The sequence below is a fragment of the Astyanax mexicanus genome, chromosome 8, assembly GCF_023375975.1.
Source record: "Astyanax mexicanus isolate ESR-SI-001 chromosome 8, AstMex3_surface, whole genome shotgun sequence".
In the NCBI taxonomy this organism is placed as follows: Eukaryota; Metazoa; Chordata; class Actinopteri; order Characiformes; family Acestrorhamphidae; genus Astyanax; species Astyanax mexicanus.
Genome location: NC_064415.1, coordinates 14945597 through 14966378, shown reverse-complemented (window position 1 = coordinate 14966378; position 20782 = coordinate 14945597). Strand labels below are relative to the sequence as shown.

The 20782-nt window shown below is 39.3% G+C and overlaps 1 protein-coding gene across 1 annotated transcript in view; it reads left to right on the top strand.

Annotated features, from left to right (window-relative positions):
- dnah2 (dynein, axonemal, heavy chain 2) overlaps window positions 1-20782 on the top strand; it is a 210302-nt gene that overhangs the window by 39450 nt on the left and 150070 nt on the right. The window contains exons 10-16 of the mRNA XM_049482490.1: window positions 1889-1976; window positions 6387-6592; window positions 8817-8946; window positions 10737-10919; window positions 14099-14313; window positions 14643-14789; window positions 17077-17233. Of these exons, the coding sequence (XP_049338447.1) occupies window positions 1889-1976; window positions 6387-6592; window positions 8817-8946; window positions 10737-10919; window positions 14099-14313; window positions 14643-14789; window positions 17077-17233 (1126 nt within the window). The remainder of the gene's footprint in view (window positions 1-1888; window positions 1977-6386; window positions 6593-8816; window positions 8947-10736; window positions 10920-14098; window positions 14314-14642; window positions 14790-17076; window positions 17234-20782) is intronic.

Sequence of the window (20782 nt, the reverse complement as noted above, 5' to 3'; positions counted from 1 at the left end):
ATGTAGCACCATAAACCTGATGTGTCTCTACTTTATGTGAGACAGCAGAAATGCTCTATATATCGTTTATGTTAAAGAAAAAATTGTGTCTCCAAAACTGCAACTTTATATAAGAAGGAAATATTTTAGTCAATATCACAGGATTTATTCCATGCAATTTTGGACTGTTTCCAGGGCCCTGCATAAGTTTAAAAAAAAAAAACAAACAAACAAAAACAATTCACACATACATGTTTAACATCAGGATTACATGTTTAATTGTAATGTAAGTATCTAAATTTGTCATGTTCAATACAGCTTTAAATTCAGAGGTTATCCCATTCTATCCCATTTGTTGCTCACTGATTACCTAAGTAAGTTATACATAAAAAGGGTTGAGGATGATAGTTTCCCTTTTAAATGGGTGATACTCTAAATTGGGTGTGCTTTACGTCCCTCAACATTTAAAGATTTTCAATGAATGGAAACCACAACATTCATTTTAAAGTCATCATCCCTGCTGGGTATCGAAATTCGATACCCAAAAAGGCACCGACTGAGTACTAAATGGTCCAAAAAAATCTGTTTTTTAATATTTTACATGTAATGCATGTAAACACGCCAAATGCAGAGATTGTGCGCTGTGTGTTAAAAACCAACCGCAATGTAATTTAATTTGCATGAAGCACTATGGGTAGGAAAAATATGTGTAGTTTAAGCACAAGCAATGATGATCATGCTCAATTTTTGTTTCAACAAGATCCAAACAGATGGAGTCTCTTATGGTGACAGTAAGAAAATGAGGTTTCCCATTTCAGCTGTAAATGATTCCATTATAATTTTTTTTTAATTTTTGGTTACAGTTTAGAACAATGTATCGAAAAAATATTGTTTGGGTATCGAATTTAAAGTATCGTATTGGTAAAATTTTTAAACGATACCCAGACCAAGTCTTCATCAGTCAGGAACGATGTGTCTTTGCATTATGATGTGAAACAACATAAAGTATTTTCTAGTGGTTGACAGCAAACACATTTGCACGTTCCTATTGGCCCTCATTACATTTTAAGGTAACATGTACTGTAATAAATGACTTTGTGCTGTTAAAATAGCCATGTTTGTCAATTTTAACTAAGTATATATTTTTTCTCAAAGGATATTATCCCGTCTCAGAGAATCAATCAAATACAAAATTCTGAAAAATTAGGGTTTATTTTTGTTCAAATTGGTCATTTTACTGCCTGCACTACCCGGCCAGAATTTCCAGAGGCATTGTTTTTTGGCCCAAACTAATTATAACATAATAAATGTTCCAGTGCACAGAGTGTGCTGTTCTGACACTGACCTTTCTTTTGGAACATCATAATCCTGGGTTTGGCCAAATTTTCTGGGTACATGTCTTTTTTGCATGTGCTCTCACCCTTCTGTCTGTGTGTGTGTGTGTGGCCCAAGCCTCCTATTGTTTTGTGAAACAGCCCTGCTAAATGCCCTGCTCTCTTTCTCCCTCACTCTTTCACTGTCTCACCCCCTCCTTCCCCAGCACAGCACAGCCCGGCTAAAGGTGTTTGTCTCCTCTATGGTGAGGATTACCTTTCCATCAGGAAAAGAATGAAGTGTGAAAAGCAATCTGAGAAACGCCAGCCTGACTGATATAGAACTTTGGCGGATGCAATTATGCCAATGACAGATCATTTCTGACCTTATCCTTCGCTGCTATGGATGGAGGTTTGCTGTTGCTGTTGTTTTGTTTTTCTACTTTGCACTGTTGAAGCCTGGCCTTGCAATGAGCAATGGCATGGCAAAAAGTTAACCACCTTTTTTCCTACAGTGAGAGCCAAGTATTTATTCCCCTTCTGCCCCCACTTTATCAGTCTCTATCTCTCTCTCTCTCTCTCCTTCTTTGGGTCAGGTGTTCCTCAGAAGGCTGGGTGCTTGACCAGATCAGCATCTTCGCTTTGGTGGACGCCTTTGTGCAGAGATGCAAAGATCTGCTGGAGGTGAGCGAATACGCCTTTCACAAAGACATGCTAAGCTCAGCTAAGGCCACATTCAGTAACAGGGCAGGACTTTGTATGCTTTATAAAAGGTCAATGATTAATGGCGTAATATGGTCCTTTCATATTTTATCTATAATCCTGCTTCAAATCTGTACGTGTTGTAAAATGCAGTATTAATCTATAAATGTCTAATGTACATGTAAGAGTAGTTAACGTTTAACAGCATTGACTTAATGTCAAATACTTCATGGACTGTAAAAAATGGATATGACTGCAGCAAAATTAGTTTCACTTTGCAGAAAGCAAAACTACAGGCAGTCAAAAACCATCTCTCGTATATTTGCTCAAAGATATCATTTATTGCATACAGCATTTTAACACAGCAACACAGTAAAGTCAACACAATTACCACCAAGCTTACATGCATTTATGTACACTATATAGACACAAGCATTGAGACACTTTTGTTTTTATTGTTTCTTTTGAAATCACTGTAATTATCTTGGAGTTTATCAGAAATATGGAAATTCTCAGAGCAATGGTCTAAATTTTATGTCCAGATCTTTGGGGACACCCCTCTAATAAATGCCTTCTGCTTTAACTATATGTTGCACCCATTGCTGACACAGATGTGCAAATGCACACACACACACACACACACAACTTGACCCTGTAGAGAAGTACACTATTGCCTATATATTAGAGCTTTCTGGAGCAGAAAAACATGAACCTATTGGCCTAACCTACATATCTAATGCCAGGCAATACCGAAGTGGTTTAAAAATAAATTAGCTTATACATGAACAAGGCCAATAATCATAAGAATTAACAGGAAAATAGACAGTAGCAATTCAGTAACATTACTGTTTAGCAGTCCACAGTGACAAATACTTTAAAAAACATGTTTAATTAATTTAATTGATGATTCAAGGAGATTTTATTGTCATTCGCATCACATGTGGTACATGAGGTGGAACGAAGTTGTAATCTCATGATCAAGTTTACACCCAGGAGCAATTGTTAAAATAGATAAATATAGATGAAATGAAATAAAATAAAGAACACAATAAAATAGAATAGAACAAAATAGACATCAAGATAAATACAGCAAAAAATAGGGAGAGTAGGCAGGTGGCAGAAACATGAAGTCCAGAGTGCAAGTTTGCTATAGCAGCATAATAGTGTGAGTTGAATAGGTTTCAGGAAAAGCTAACACTGATCATCTGCACAGTGCTAGATGCTAACATCAGAAAAAAAACATCTGTCAGCCAAGAACAGAAAGCTGCAGCTGCAGTGTGCACAGACTCACAAAATCCGGACAGTTAACAGTTAAATTACATAGCCTAGTCTTGATTTAAAGGGTAGCCTCAGAATTAATTACCCACAGTACAAATCCTTTAACCCAACTTGCCTTGTGTCATCAATCCAGTGGTGCTGAAGGTGCTTTAATGGTGTGGGGAATGTTTTCTTGTCCCACATTTGGCTGTTAATACCAGTCTCGTATCATCTGAATGCCACAGAATACTTGAGTATTATTGCTGACCATGTGCATCCCTTCATGGCTGCATCCAATGCATGTCTACTGTGTTATCGTACACAAAGTCACAAAACAAAAGTCATCTCAAAATGGTTTTATGAACATGACAATGGGTTCATTGTACTTTTCACAGTGGCTTTCTCAGTCATTAGATTTGAATCTAGTAGAACTGATAATCTGTAGAAACTTTGTGATGCAAATCTCATATGCTGTTTTCAGCATCTTGTGGAATCCATGCCCTAACGACTTTTATTGCATTATCTTGCATTAAGTTGTAGCTTCACGCATCCATGCTGCATGTGTAAACTGAAATGAATTGTGATGACTGAAAGACAGTGTTCTCGTCTGACCAGTGGGAACATGAATGCAAATGCATCAGCTCTGTCAGTTCATTAGGCTGCTGAATGACAGAAGCCACAAGTAATTACCAAGAAGTTAACACTGCAACGTTCTGTATTCTGCATGTGAAACGGCACATATCACTGTCACATTAACACACACAAACCCTCCCACACACACACACATACCCACCCACACCCTCTCACGTGCCCTGGGATATGTTCTCATCATACAGTTCATTAGAGGGTCATTGTTATCAGCATTCACTTCTCTCTTGTCTATCTAACCTAAACTAATGAGAATAGGCAGTGAATGTTATTAACCCTTTATTGCCAGAACCATTAAATAACTGCTCATTCTAGTTCTTTAAAATGTGAATTGAAAGTGTTTGCATGAGACTTTTCCCAATTATTTGAGAAAAATAAGTAAAAGTTTCTGTGCATAGCGAATCAACCGGAGTCAGGAAATAAACACATTTGTATTATATGTAAAAAATATGTATTTATATATATATATATATATATATATATATATAGTTAATATTAATTTGCTATTTTGTATTATATATATATATATATATATATATATATATATATATATATATATATATATATATATATATTATAGAAAATATTTAATTTATCTTACTGATATTGCAGATATTTTGAATACAGTTTATGGACACCCCATCTGACACAGATGTGCAAATGTTCACACAGCTTGTCTATCCCTTGTGTATGAGTATGGGGTAATGGATAGGGGCAGTGGTGGCTCAGCTTTCAGAGCACTAGTCCATCAATGACATTGATACCTGCGTTTGGAAAGCTTCCCGTGTTGGGCCCTTGAGCAGGACCCTTAACCCTCACTGCTTCCTGGTTGCCACAGCCATGGCTCCCCACTGCTTCAGGCACTTGTGCTCAGTAAGCGGTTGTTCAGTTCACAGCTGTGGTAAATGCAGAGGCCACATTCCATCTGTTTTCCCATCATCAGTGTGACGAATATGGTTGTATAGAATGGTTGTATAGAAAAGTTCATAGAATAGCATCTGACTCTCTGGAGCAGATACACATAAACTTACTGGCACCATGCCTAATAGCAGGCATGGGTTAGAGGTATAAAACCCCCAAGCACTGAATTGCAGAGCAGTGCAACTGTATTGTCTGGAATGATGGTGCTCCATCCAATTCATTTGGGATGATTTAGGGATGAGATGATGTAATGATCATCCAACACCATGAATTCACTTATGCTCTTGTCACTGAATGCAATCAGATCATATAATACCAATGCACTAAAATCTTGAAGAAAGTCTTCTACCCTGCATGGTCCAGTCAGTTACTCCAATAAAAGCAGGATAAAGTGGATAAACTCTTTTTTTAATACGCTTAATTTCAGATGATTAAATGAATGATCAGGTTGCTTTTAAGCCATATAAGATGTGGTCTGTTCATTAGGCAGCTTCCTAGGTAGTCATTTCTAATTAGATGTTTTGTAGAAATCCATGAGCAATGTAACCATAATATAATAAATTGTTTGTACAAGCCATTTAAAAGTACAATAAAATTCATACAATAGAAAATCTATACGCAGCCAGCTTATTTATTATGACATTTTATAAAACGCTGCCTCCAGCCGGTCCCGGTCCCCAGCCCAGTAATCGCACTCATTCCTGGGAACAAAATAATCTGAATTAGTAACAGCGTTTCATGAAGAACACCATCATAATTTTATAAACTATTTACACATTAAATCACTCAGTTACAGGTTAATCTAGAGTTATTCCATCTAACAGTTAAACCTCTTACACTAAATGACCACCTCAGGCAGGGTTAGCTTAGTTTGGTACTCCGAAATCTGGCTATTACGTTTAGCTTTACCGGAAATCTGCTAAAGCGCTAAGCCAATGATAGCTTCACCCGATGAGGTCTTACTTTAAGTTAAGTACATGCAAAAACAACACTAGTTTGATAAACACATGCAGCATTGAGTGAAAACACAGAAGAAAATTGCTTACATTTGTACAGAAACTACTCTCCATCCGCCATGTTTTTAAAACTCAGCAGTAAAACTTTGAGCTGGGAAATTGCATCATGGGATTGCCTTCACAGAGAAGGATACATGTTGAATCGGGGGAAAATATGGATCATATGCTGCCTACAGAATGGGACAGTCTTTTTCTGCCTAGTTGGGCATCTGCCTTCAGAATTGAACGCAGCTTTAATGAATGTGTCAAGTATAATTCACTTCATGGGTTTTTTGGGTTTTATGGCCTAAATGCATATAGCTTTAGCATAATAAATTATGTTATCTAGTGTTAAATAAACATAATTATTTACACAACCTCTATTTTTTTATAGTTTTTTTGCATATCATATTGTCATTACAACACATTGCTGGTTTTGTCTTTACATGAATTCCAGTCTTTTTGATCTCACTGAGCTAATATGTTAGACAGTCTCAGACATTAGCTCTTAAATATCTGGCATATATGTCTCTCCTTCTCTTTCTCGCTCTCTTTTTCCTTTTCATCTTAGGTGTGCGAGTGTCAGCAGCAGTTTGCCCGTCGCAAGGAAGGCGAGCAGATGCCGTTGCCATGCTTTGCAGGGCGCCAGGGGCCGGAGGTCACCAGGAACCTGCTGGAGATTGAGGCCACCTTCGACAAGAGTCTGCAAGTCCTGCGCTCGGTGCGCAAGGGCATACTAGATGTCAGAAACACCTCCTGGCATGATAGCTATAACAGGTAGGACGTGTGCATGTGAGTGTGTGTGTGTGTGTGCATGTGAGTGTGTGTGTGTTTGATGTAATGTATAAATCAGACCCTTTGCCTGTTTTTGTGGTAAATTACCTCAGTTAGCTGCATGTTAGAATATGTGTGGCTCCCCCTTTGGCCTGTGAATGGTAGTGTCCTTGTCTGGTTTGCCTTCTATCGTGTTTCCTTTTCCCCACTGCTTTAAAGGGGCATTAGTCAAGATTCCTTCCATTCCAGGCCATGAGCACAACAAACATCTCTAAAATCACTTTTTATAGATAGATTATTGTGTAATCATACTCCCCACATACTCTATAATGAAATGGTGTTGAAAAGCAGTATTACCGTAATGAAGAGATGTGGATGGAGTAATATAGTGTTGATGAGACAGGGTGGAGTAATGGGGCATTGAGAAGATGAGGATGGAAAATGGAGTGTTGAGATGGTAGTGAAATAATGCAGTGTTGAGGAGATGGAGGTTAAGTAATGAGGTGTTCAGGGTATTGGTGAAGTAATGGGATGTTAAGGATATTGAGGTGGGCTAATGGGTGTTGAGAAGATGGTAGAGATGAAGGAGATTAGGGGATGGAGGTGAAGTAATGGGGTGCTGAGAAATTAGGGGAATGAAGGTGAAGTAATGGGATGTTTAGAAGATGGAGGTGAAGTGATGGGGTGTTGATAAAAATGGAGGATGAAGGTGAAGTAATGGGATGTTAAGGAGATTGAGGTGGATTAATGGATGTTAAGAAGATGGTGGAGATGAAGGAAATTGGGTAATGGAGGTGTAATAATGGGATATTTAGGAGATTGGGGTTTTTAATGGGTGTTGAGAAGATGGTGGAGATGAAGGAGATTGGGTGATGGAGGTGAAGTAATGGGGCACTGAGGAGATAAACAAAGGGGAAAGTAAATAATGGCAGATAGTGATGGAATAAGGGTATGTTGAGAAGATGGGGTTGACTAATGAGTTGTTGATAAGTTAGGGTGGAGTAATGCACTCAGTGAGGAGATGTAAGTGGAGTAATAGGGCTTTGAGAAGATGGAGGTAGAGTTATGGATTGTTGAGAAAGTAGGGTGGAGTAATGTGGCTCTGGAGAGTCTGCCATTATGTCCTGACTGGATATAGTTGTAAATATAGAAAAGATCCAGGACGGGAGCTGTTTTTTAAACATATTTCCTCAGGCATCTAATGCACATTTGGCGATGCCATCACTCTAAAACTTTTTTTTATTATGTTTCTCGTATTTTACAGTTTGGAGGGAAATTCAACAAATACGTGTTTAAATTTGCATTGAGATTTGCATATATATTGTAAGGCTGCATATATCTGCCCATTAACAACGCATGTTCCATTTAAATGTGTGACCCATTGGCAGTAGATGTGGATAGTTAGTATGTATGTGTCTCTCTGACTGGTTTTGCTGTGCAGGGCAGAGCGGCGCTGCTCCCTGTGGGCCTGACTTGCCCTGTTTGTCATTCAGAACTGTTTGTGACAGCAGGCAATTTGGCTGCTCATCTGATTACGATCATGAGCAATGGATGGAGTGTGTAGACGCTGGTGCATATGTATGTAGGGGTTGGGTCTAGCTTGTGCGTGTGTGTGTGTGTTTCTGTGTGTGTGAGGGACTGGATCGTCCTTTGGCCTCCAGAGACCGCTGCCCCAGGCGCTGTTGGACCTCGGAAAAGCGGCCGGTGCATTCGTTTGCGTGTGATGGACAAGATGATGGATTGGGGTCGAGGGAGGTCGTAGGGTTGGGATGTTCTTGCCAAGACAAACAGCTGTGCTTGTGTCTGAGGCAGGTGTTTCAAAGCGCGGCAGCACATTGAGAGCAGCCAGATCAATAGCAGGCTGCGTTAGCGGCTGTGTATGTATACGCGTGTGTCCTGGTGTTTGAATCTGGGCTTTGTTTGATGCTTTTGATTAGCAGTTGGAGAGTTTGTTTGTAGCGAACGCTGTCAAGTTATGTCCGTCTCAGCTTCTTTCCTTTACACTGTCCTTGGTTTGTTGTCTGTGTGTGCTGTGACTTTGTTTTGCTTCTCACCATGGATGAATGACAGATTATTCCTCAGAAAAAGGACCACACACTTCATTGTCCTGTTTTCCTTCTTGTTGTTTGGTGTCCACCCCCCTCCTGTGCTGTATACTCCATGACCTCTTCATTTGTTTATGTGTATGTGTGTGTGTGTATGTGTGTCTGTGTGTCTGTGTTCAAAGATTTCGGGCAGAAGTAAAGGACCTTGAGGTGATGATGCAGAATTTGATCAACACGGCTTTCAAAACGGTCAATTCAGTGGAGGAAGGGGTCCAGCTGCTCGATGTCTTCCAGCACCTGTCGGCTCGAGAGGTCTATTTTTCTCTTTTTTCATACACCTGGCTTCTCTTTCTCTCTCTTTCACTTCTTGTCTCTCTTTCTCTCTGTCTCTTATATATGTTCAATAAATAAGTAAACAATATCTAATCAACATTTACGACTCAGCCTACACATCTTTAGTCTGAAGTTTGCTTCTTTATTTTCAAATGGGACCTGCTAACAAATGCTGGACAAAGACTATCACCAACTCCATATAAACAAGCCCTTAAACATTTCTTAACCTCATCAAAGCACATCCAGATCTACATGTGTATGCACAGACAAATCAGTGTGGTATAAAACATGGCATGACTTATTTATGTTTATGCAAAAAAAAACTTCTCTGCATAGATAAACAGTGGAACCAATGACTGGAAAAAACATGGACCGCTTCTGCTGGCTGGTTGCACTATGACATGTACCTGTGCACTTATGTTGTCCATATATTTTATTGACAACACATCCCATTTGCCATTCTGTGTTATTTACTAACATGTATTTCCATTTTCAGCATCTAATTCTAACATTGTCTGTAGTGGAAGTTACAGTATATGAGCTTCTCTTTTACTCTTTAACCATACATTTACTGAACAAACTGGGTAGTTTATGGGAAAATCAAATAGCCTCAGAAATCATCCAGTGTGTCTACTTTACTAGAGCCTTATAACCTCATGAGTTTTACCCACACTAAATGGTAAGAGCATGCATTAGGACATTCGATTGGATGTTTTACATTTAGCTCCTTCAACTGATGCAGCTCTTCTTTTTTTGAAGGTGGTGGATTTAAGTTCTGTTCTCAGGTCTCGCAAGGCATCAGCTTTTTGTGTTGTTTTGGAAGCTAGTTAGCTATGCTTTGAATTTTTCTAAATAACATTAAATAGCCTGTTGGAATGTTAAGTTAGCATAGTTAGCTAGGGTTGAACTCTTTTGAGGAACCATTCATTTTTAACTTAATTGTTTTTTAAAGCTTAGTGATGCAGCTTTTCATTAGATTTTTTCAGCAAATAATGCTGAGATGTGATCGGTCACAGCCTAAGCTCATCGTTTTAGCCACATTAACACTGCATCTTCTGTTGTAAAATAAGATGCATAGGTCCGATAACGTGCCTTAGCTGGTTGACTGGAAAGTCATGTAAATCAATTTTTTTGCCAAACTATTTAGTTACAGCAACAATTTTCAAACAAAGTGTAATTTGTCATTTGACCCACCACAAAATACATTGATTTCTGGACAAGCCGAGAGATACAGAACCATTAAACCCATTAAAAGTGAGAAAAGCATGTAGACTGTTGTGGCTGAGTAATATTTCATTTCTGATTTTAACTGTAAACACATTAGTCCTTTGACGGCACACCTATTTTCCACATCTCTTTTTTGGAATATAAAGGAAGCCTTAGTTTGAGATGTTTTGATGCAGTGCAGCATGGGACAATGTCCCTTTCCTTTAAGAGACCGTCTTACTCCAGCTCTTCTCTCCACTTATCTCTTATTCACCCAGACCCTTTCAGCTAGAGCAGAGCAGGTGTTACTACCCCATCCGCACAATCACACACACACACAACACCCTCGGTTAGAGCACTGAGCCCTTTGTTATCTTCAGCATATGTTGTTAGGATCAATTTACCTCAGCCTAAAGTAATTATCATGGTTTAACTTGCACTCCATTTTCTTGTTTTTTTCCTGTCCTTCTTGCATTATCTTTTTACCCCTCTGTGTATTTGTTTTTCTCCTTCTCTCTATCTCTGTCTCTCTCTCTCTCTCTCTCTCTCTCTCTTTTTCCCAGGCTATTAAGCGGACTCTAAGCAGAAAGACGGTGGATGTGTACGCTATGTTGAGTAAGGAGGTGTACCTGGTAAATAAGGAGCTGAGCCAGAAGACATTGAACAAGCCTCCGCACATGCCCCAGAATGCAGGCCAGGCGCACTGGGCCCGAGCAATGCAACGTCGCATACAGGGACAGATGCAGGTTTGTGTCCTTGTCTTCATCTTTGGGTCATTTGTGCTTTTGAATGCTAACTTGTGTTTAATAAATATGAACAGTGGGTTTGTTAAAGCAATAGCAGGTTAACAATATCATGCTTACACTGCTGATTCCTTAATTTAATGTAACTGTTGATTAATGTTTTAACAAAAATTAAGATTATCAAGGGGTAATCAGTTACGCTTAATCTGTTATGTGATGTTGCGTGATTTTTGGTGGGATTCAGTTGGGGCAGGGAGACAGAATTCAACACAAAACCTTAAAATAAATCTCAAAAACTTGTCATCATTCTACAAACCAATCAGCATCAAGTATAGTTAGATGCAGGCCACTGTAGGTGATGACAACAGGTAGCGCTTTTCCACCAAAAGAACTCTAGTTCCTGAACCAGTTTCGTTCGGGTTTATAAGAACAGTGGTGCTTTTCAGCGAATCAGTCCACGTTTCCTCCAGTTTTAGTGGAAACATCAAAACATCACATCATACGTCATTAACAGAGGACATGGCACGGTAGTGGTGAACAGAAGCGGTCATGGTTTGCACTGAAGAACCTAGTATTGTTTGGTTCGCACTGCGTTCGGTCAATAAACTGCAGTGTGCAACAAAAACTAATCAGACTAAATGTACACAATGTAACAAACACATCAACCCTGGTTTGGACCTTGGTCTGGACTTCAAGGTGTGAAAACACCCTTAGGTGGGCTTTTCTTTCACAGCATTAATACATACGTTAGTTTAAAAAAAGACAAGGTGTCAGACAGACAGGCTGTATTTGTGTTTGTGTGTGCACACATATGTGCAGGTGTCTGAAATCCTGTGTGGTGATCCTTTGCGGTCACAGGGTTGGTCAAGTACAACAAAGTGTAGTGTAAGTCTTGGAAGCATCTCGCTGTGAGTGATTTAGAAAGCAGGACTGGAAGCAGATGGATCAATCAGTCATAGACCCGTCCGACATCTGAAGAAGTGCTTTATGGCCGCTTATTTCAGTCTTAAATGTCAGCTCTTTGAAGCCGTGCATCAGAGAGTCCGAGTGAGGATGTCCCCTCGCAGTATAAGCCCCCGCTATAGGCAATAAGCAGACTACAGGAGCTTATTAGCAGGGCCGTCCCCAGCATGTACGCAGACTCCATCAGCCCGGCTCTGTAGGGCTTTAGGTACAAATGAATTCGATTACTGCCTATCCCCTCCACTGGTCTGAGACCGGCCAGTGTCACCATGCAGCTTAACTGCTCTGAAAAGCCCTGTGAGGTGTGAGCTGCCAGGCTCAGCGGGGTCCGGGGCCAGTCTGTAGGGGGAGAGGCAGAGGGCACCGAGAGCGACCCTAAAGCTGGAGCGCAGCCAGACACCTTTCAGTCTCACAGGCCCTAACGCTATTAAACCCAGCTGCTCCAATACACCTCCCCATCCACCACATGGAGCCCTCCTACCTCCTACTCCTCCCTCGCTTTCTCTCTGATTCTCTCTTGCTCTCTTGCTCTTTTTCCACTCATCTTTCTTTCTTTTTCTATCCCTGTCTGTTATTCCACTCTTTTCTTTTGCTTTCTTTATTCTCCCTAGTTACTTTATTTCTTTCTTACTCTCTCTTTCACTGTTGTTTTCCTTTTCTCATTTACTGTCATTCCCTTTTTATATTTTTTCTCTGTTTCACTCACATCTCTCTTTCTCTCTCAATTTTCTTTTGTTTCTTTTTACATTTCTTTCTTTTCTATTCTTTTCTTATACTATCTTATTTCCATTATTCTTTTTCCTAAACTTTTTTCAATCTTTCTCTCTTTCTTCTCTCATTCTCTCCCTCTTTGTCCCTCCTTGTGTCTTCTGCTATTTTTTCTTTCTCTTTCAATTTTTCTGTCTTTTTTCCCTCTACATTGTTCTGTTTTTTTAACACACTTTTTTATTGTCTATTCACATTCTTTTTCTTTTTTTCCTGGTTTCATTCATAATTGTCTTCCTTTTTATTCTCCTCTTACGCTCACCCTCTCTCTTTCTCTCTTTCTTTATTTTGCTCTATTTCTTGCCCTTTTTACAGATATTTATATTTCTTGATTTCCTTTACTCTAGTTGTATTTATTTAATTTAATTTTTATGTACTTTTTATCTTTTTTTTCTCTATTTGCTTTCTTTTGTTTTGTCATGTCTCTCTCTCTCTCTCTCTGTTTCCTCTGTTTTACATTATTTTCCATTTTCCTTTGCTCTTTCTTTTGCTCTCTCCCTCCCTCCCATTTCACTCACTCAGCATCTCTCTCTGTCCTTCCCTCAACCCCCCCTCCCTCCACTCTGCCTCTCCGCTGTGTTTAAATTCAGTTTTCCGCCTTCGTTAAGAACACAATTAAGACCAGGAGAGAGCCTTAATTGCACACAGATTTGATTTGCTTGCATTTTCTGCACATTACAGAGGCTGGTGAAAAAAAGCTTCCTCAGAAACAAACAGAAGGTACGAGCCAGGGCGTAATGCTGGCCGTATGAGGAGCTAAGCCCGGGGAGATTCTGAGTCTCGTGCAGTTTATAAGCTTACCTTATATGTTTGGGCAAGGTGAAGTGAAGTGTGTTTTTGTTGGGTGCGCTTATGTGTGTGGGTTAGACTCTGTATTGTGTTTGATTTCGCTACGTGATGGGGTGTTTTTTATTTTGTTGTTTGGGACCTTGGACATCTTTGTCTCACTAAGTTTCCTGTGCAAATGTTAAGTCATTTGTAAACCTACTCATTATGATTCAGTGCCGGATAAGCATTACTCACTCTTCTGTATACAGTATAATTATGAATTATACAGAAATGTATTGTAATATATATAATACATACAGACAGCCATGGCCTGAAGTTAAAGAAGGGGCTGAAAGAATCACCTAAGCTAACCCCCAACTGTTCCACTGGTGCTGTAGCTGGAGAAGCCCACTGCTCTGGGCATGTGTGTGTTAACTGTGCCCCTAATGATAGATAGATAGATTGAAAGATAGATGGACAGATGGATGGACATATTGCAGTATTCTTTACCTTCTGTAGGCCTTCTGTAGGATTTGGTAAAAGTAATGGGACATAATGCTAGTTTCTGTCCAATGACTTTTGAAATGTCAGTGTATTGATTGTGTGGTTCTTTTTCTTCTTTTTTCTATGTATTTGTTTGTACAGGTTTATAATATACATATGAATGTTTGTGCTCTCCACTTTAGGTCCTAGAGAATGCCCACTTTTTGCCTCAGATCGAAAATGACAAGAAAGTGCGTGAGGCATGTATGCAGTTGCTGCAGAAGCTGGACGAGCTGGTCAGGAGGATGTACAGTGAGTGGAGCCAGAGCCTAGACCGGGGGAGCCTGAAAAACCTCAACCAGCCTTTAATGATCCGCTGCAAGGAAAAAGCAGGCATGCTGGACATCAACTTCGACAAGTATGTCCCGAATCCACACATAAGTACACACGCCCTCAGACCCAGGCAGCCTCCATTATGTCTATATAGCTGGAAGCATTTAGAGCTTGCATATAAAAAAGCCAAATTCCTCTTAGGTTCAGTTGTTCTGCACAATGACAATGTTGTCTTGGGCCGTATGTGAGTTTAGGGTTTAATCAGGGGGTTATGGCTTCAGACATCATCAGCTGTGGTTCGTGTTACGTTCACTTATTCCTGCACAAACATTCACTCCCTAACCTAAACACAAACACACGTGTTGGGTCCAGGTTCATTTGTATGAGGCTGACAGGTTTGTGTTGCTTTTGTAGGAACCTGCTGAAGATGTTTAATGAGATGTATTACTGGGAGAGGCTGCAGTTCGAGATCCCGCACCATGTATCAGAGGCTTATCAGCGCAGGGAGGACCTGCGCACCATGAGGGAGAACGTACTGCTAGTGGTCCGAGACTACAACAGGTCTGTATAATTGCAGCGCACTTGCACACATGCAGAATTCTATCGTGCTCTAGTGGGGAAAAAAATATATATTAATTATAACACAGGTAAGTCCAACCCTGCAATGTGATTGGCTGAAAGGCGTTCTATGAGTGCCATTATCAGCTGGTAATGCACTAGCAATGATGCAGCGCTTACAAGCCAAACAGCCCAGCTACAAACAGAGCAGTAATGAAACTACTTTAACTCACGCAGTGTTTATAATTAAATAGATCATACTTTCTCGTCCTCTTTAACTCAAAATCTTTTAATAAACAGCGATAATGGAACTGTGGTGTAATCTCAATAATACACATGAGGTTCATGCTTTAACGTGTCATATTAACACTGCTGTGCTGTGCTGATCTACGGTCAATATTACACGTTATAGCATGAACCTTGAGTGTATTATTGCTTAATCATGGTATATTCTCCACAAATGCTTTAAATGAAACAATACCAAATTAACATTAAACACATAAATATAACAGCTAAATGTTGCTGTTGTTTAGAATGAAGATATATACAGTACTATTCGAAGGGGTTTAGGGACCTAAGCAAATTAATTTAGATTTAATTAGTGTATCTCTGCACTAAGAGTGTTTTTGCTTGTAAAAACAACAGATCGCATTAGAACAGATGGAGAATGGCGTCCCCAAAGTCATTGAGCTGCCACAACACCAAGGGAAGCTGCCTGACGACGTCCAGGACACGGGCACCTTGGAAACAGGAGACTGTGTCATTACCCTTTGAGCCTGATACTATTAAATGTCTAACAATAGAATCGCCAGTTATAAAAAGACCCTGAGTAGTGGTCCTCAGTGCTGGAGCAGGCAAAGGCTTTGAACCTTGAAAACCCATTTCAATTAAATTTAAACTGAGGCAAAATGGAAAACTGTTCTGTGGTCAGATAAATCAAAAATTGAGAGTTTAACTGAGCTTTAACCCAGAGAAGACGTGGCGTTTGGATGGCGTTAACATATGGCTTCTTTATTGCATGATGCAGCTTTAAGTTGCATTTTTGGACTGCACTTATTTCTGTAAGTGCTTCTGTTTCATATAATGATATTATGTACTGTAGATAGTAGGACATTTGAAATATTTGTCTTTGCTGTTGAACTTTCTTATGTTGTTCCACAATTTCTAGACTCTATAAAATGCTTTTTGTATACCCAGCAATTTGAATTACTTGCAAATTGTTTCCATTGCTGCATTTGTTGGTCTGTCCCAACTTGTTTGAAATGTGTTGCTGTCTTCACGATGAGTTAAGGTTTTTCATGAAATGGTAGAATGTCTTGGATGGAAACCTGGCTAGTGGTACAAGATTAAGCAAATTCCCAAATTACTGTGATATTGCATAGTCATTTCCTCTCAGGAAACAACACCAATAACACATTGCACAGCTAAAACCTGAAACCAGAGACAGACTGAATCTCTCAACTGCTCTCTCAAATTGTGGTTTTACCATGTGCCCCAGTCAGAGCACCTCAGCCAACTAATTAAAGTAAACTGCATCTTTCATTTAGCCTTCCACATTATCAGCCACACGGGGAATACTGCCATAACCTGTAGAATTATAATAATCAAACAAACACTCTGCATATCTTTATCCTTCAACAAGATGTCCGTTTGTAATCTGGATACATTACACCAAATAGGTAGACAGGGTTTTACTACAGGCACAATCGAGCTCTGCAAGTTTCATAAGCCTTACACAAACACTCGCTCTCGCATGAAATGAAATGGTCTTGCATACTCACAATCTCGTCCTCAGGGATAAAACAATTCACACTCGTGTTCCAGACCCACTCAGCACTGTATAATAACATCCTACCTTGCTCACATAAGCTTTTCACCACACACACACACTGCCGTACGCACACGCTTACATACACTCACACACAACAACGGCACTTCAGACTCAAGTACCCATTGTAGTGCTTGGAGAGACCCAGTGAATCATCAGCACCGGTATTGTCACCACATTTAATGCATTGTAGAGATGCCAGCTGGAAGTAAACACTTAAACCCAACAAAAGCCAAATAAGCATTTCCCCTTGGACTGCATTCTCTCAAAAAATACATTCAGCAGAACCTATTAACCAAACATTAAATCACTGTTGTCATAATGTGTATGAAATAGCATTGCATTTATTTAGTACTGCGCTAAAAGTGACCTCTCTGCTAATGCATGGAAACCACTAATTGCAAATAATCAGTACAGATATTCATTTACATTGACATGTACGCCATTTGCATAATCTCTCAGGATCATCTCAGCCCTTTCCGCAGATGAAGTGGGCCTGTTTCGAGAGCGGATTCGCTTCCTAGATAAGAAGCTCCAGCCGGGCCTGTCCAAATTGCTGTGGTCCTCTCATGGAGCTTCCAACTTCTTCATCAGCGAGTGCAGACTGCACGCCAGCAAGGTTAGCCTTCAGAAACCCACACACACACACAGACACCAAACTGTCTTCCATACACCTCAACATGTGGTACTGTTATCATTTGTGCTCCAAAGTTGAAGAGAGACAAGGACAACTGAATTCTGGACCTCCATTTGCGTTGACCATACTTCACCCACAAGTGTGTTTTTTTTATTGAGGTTGGAAAGAGTTTTTTGAACATTGCAAATCCTTTAAAAACTCATCCTCACTGAAATTGAAGCTTTTTAAATTAGAATTTTTCAAGGTGGAGATATTTTACAATTTCATTTTTTTCAGTATTGTGTTGTCTTTATGAAAATGCTGACATCATAAGCATACACCTCTCTCTACATAGTGAACTATGAAGGGCATGAAACTACAATGCCTGCACACAGATAGAACTTACACTAGAATTTGCATTTCCACAGATGCACAATGCAGATGTAAATACTGATGTATTACATATATTTAATACTCTGCTTAGATTTAGATTCTGTAGTTTTTTATTTTGATTTAGATTTAGTTTAGATTTAGATTCTGTAGTATTCCTAGTGGTGTGCTGATGTCTCCCTTTATGGGCTACTGTCACCTCATAAAGGGCTGCCATGCAATCTGCTTGAACAGAAACATTTAAAACTTTTAAAATATCTAGATATGTGTAGATGTACACAGTTCTAGAAAAAAATAAGAGACCGCTTAAAAAATATGAGTTCCTCTGATTTTACCAAATTGAAAACCTCTATAATATAATCAAGAGGAAGATGGATGATCATAAGCCATCAAACCAAGCTGAACTGCTTGAATTTTTGAATCAGGAGTGGCATAAAGTTATCCAAAAGCAGTGTGTAAGACTGGTGGAGGAGAACATGCCAAGTTGCATGAAAATGTGATTAAAAACCATGGTTATTCCACCAAATATTGATTTTTGAACTCTTTAAAACTTTATAAATTTGAACTGTTTTTTTTTTTTTTGCGTTATTTGAGATCTAAAAGCTCTGCATGTTTTCAGCCATTTTTCATTTTCTGCAAATAGATGCTCTAAATGAAAATATTTTTATTTAGAATTTGGGAGAAATGTTGTCTGTAGTTTATAGAATAAATCAACAATGTTCAGTTTACTCAAATATATACCTATAAAAAGCAAAATCAAAGAAACTGATTCCGAAACTGAAGTGGTCTCTTATTTTGTTCCAGAGCTGTTTATGTGGCAAATTAATAATTGGTCATTTAGATGCCTGTCTGTCTGGGAGAAGCTTTTATCTAGTAAAATCCTTGGTTCAATGGCAGCATCAGGTAAAGTGGTAGGAGTTGAACCAACAACCTTTTGTTTGTTGAAATAGCTAACTTACTATTAGACGTCCTTCCACCAATAGGGAAAATTAGAATGCTGTGTCAAGAAATTCTTATTCTATCGGTTTTGAATTCTTTGAGTTTTTTTTTTGTAACTTATATAAATTAGGTTAAATGTGATTTCCTAAAAAAACAGCTAAGTTCCACAGCTGTCTGTATATATCACACAGCTCCTGGGGTTGTGGGTTGGATCCTAACTCTGATTTCTGTTCAACACTAGCTTAAGTCTTTGGTGTGCCATGTTAGTTCCTCCACATAATACTCTAGATGCCCCCAAAAAGCACATAATGAGTAAAAGGCTATGTAAAATTGTGTTTAGGTGGTTAGGTGTTTTCAGCTGGCTGAAATGTAAATGTAACTGTGCATGGTTGTGTACCTATGTGCTACACGTTATTAGAGGCTTCCATTGGGCACAGACAAAAGGACTTGGACTGCTCTCTGACCAGCTATTCTGATGAGAATATATATTAGCTTTTCTTAGTTTGTTTTTGTGAACTGAATTCATTTCTGAGGATGTGCACAACCTAGACTCCAAACAAACTTAGGATACATGAGGCAGCTGCCATGCATACACGCACACTAAGCAACAGCAAGTATATCTCTAGCCTATGATAGACTGCACCCTGACAAGGGAGTATTCCTGCCTTGCACCCAATGATTCCATGTCGGCCCTGGGCCCGCTGTGGCCCTGACCCGGAAGAAGTGGAAAAGAAGATGAATGGATGGAAGGATTTTTGACAACATCTTGTAAATCTTGTCCCCACAACAGCTGCTGCAAACAACCACATCTTTGGGTATTTAGAAGTGCACAGTCACCAATCCGCAGGGTTGTGGACCTGGGTGGAGATGTGGTTTGAGCAGCATGCTGTTCAGCAGACTGTAGAAAGCTGCAGTGGAATTAGTGGTCATATAACTGCCTAGTGGCATTTTATTATATGAACCCCTCAAAGCCAGCTTTAAGTTTAATAGGTTGTAAAGCAGAGTCTTAAAGCGAGTCAAAGAGATCTCAGAATAGTATTAAACAGCAAACAGGAATATGCTAGAATGATGGTGTATTAAGATCACTGGTAAAACCCTAAGTCTTTTTAATAAAAGGATGCTCTGCAGAAAAGAATGCTCTGCATTCAAACCACTGTGTGGATCTGAAAGCCAGCACGAATCACCGCACAATGAAATGATGTCTGCAGTCTCAAGGCATTCATATGAAAGACTAGGAGCAGAGCATTTACCTCTCCTGAAGTTTGAAAATGTCAAGGTACGTCTGACAAATCGTCTGTGTAGGAGGCAGGTACGAAAACAAACTGATGGATGACAACTAGTTTATACGAGTGAGAATGTGCATTTAGTGGAAAGGGAGAGGAAAAGGAAAAGGGAAGAAGTTCAGTTAGAAAGGTAACCGAGGTGTTTTGCAGCCTGTGGCTTCCTTGCAGAACATTTTAAACAGTGTTGTTCTGAGGTTATATGCTAAAAAAATAATATTGTTTTCTACAAGTATGACGTTCTATCCACTTTATTTTTAATGGCTACAGGAGGGGCCGGCACTTTGGTTAACTTTCTGCAAGAACTTTGTGCTATGTGCCAGAGAAGCTATTTATCCTACTGAGACCTGGCAATCTCCAGCTTGTCTTGTGAGCCCTTGGTTGAGGAGTGTGGCTAACAGAGCACAGGAACTTACTGTTTAAAATACAGGCCAACACAATTTTTAATTTTAATGGCAACAAAGGGGCCAACAATTAATTGTAATACAAAAAAAATGGTTCCTAATAATGAAATTGTTTCTTTAAAGTAAAATAAACTTAACCTCGATTTTGTAAGATGTACAAGATGTACAGTATTTTTTCTTCTTTCATAGGGGGGGTATTCAGTGTCCTCTGTGTTGGACAACAGTTTCCATACTTTAACAATAAGAGGGATGAATGAGACAGAGGAAGTTGTATTCAGATTTGTGGAGTAGGTTTTTGGAAATATTTTAAAGCATGCAATATTTTAAACCACTTCAAGGAGCTAATCTCTAAATAAATATAAGTAACATTAAATAGCCTGTTAAAATGTTGGGTTAACATATCTAGCTATATTTTTGTCAGTGTCCACAGCAGTAGATTATTTCGAATTGTATTTACTATAAATGGGATTAGACCATTTTAATAACCTTTTAATTTACCGTAAAATGAGTGGACACTCTACCACAAATTCGTAAGACAC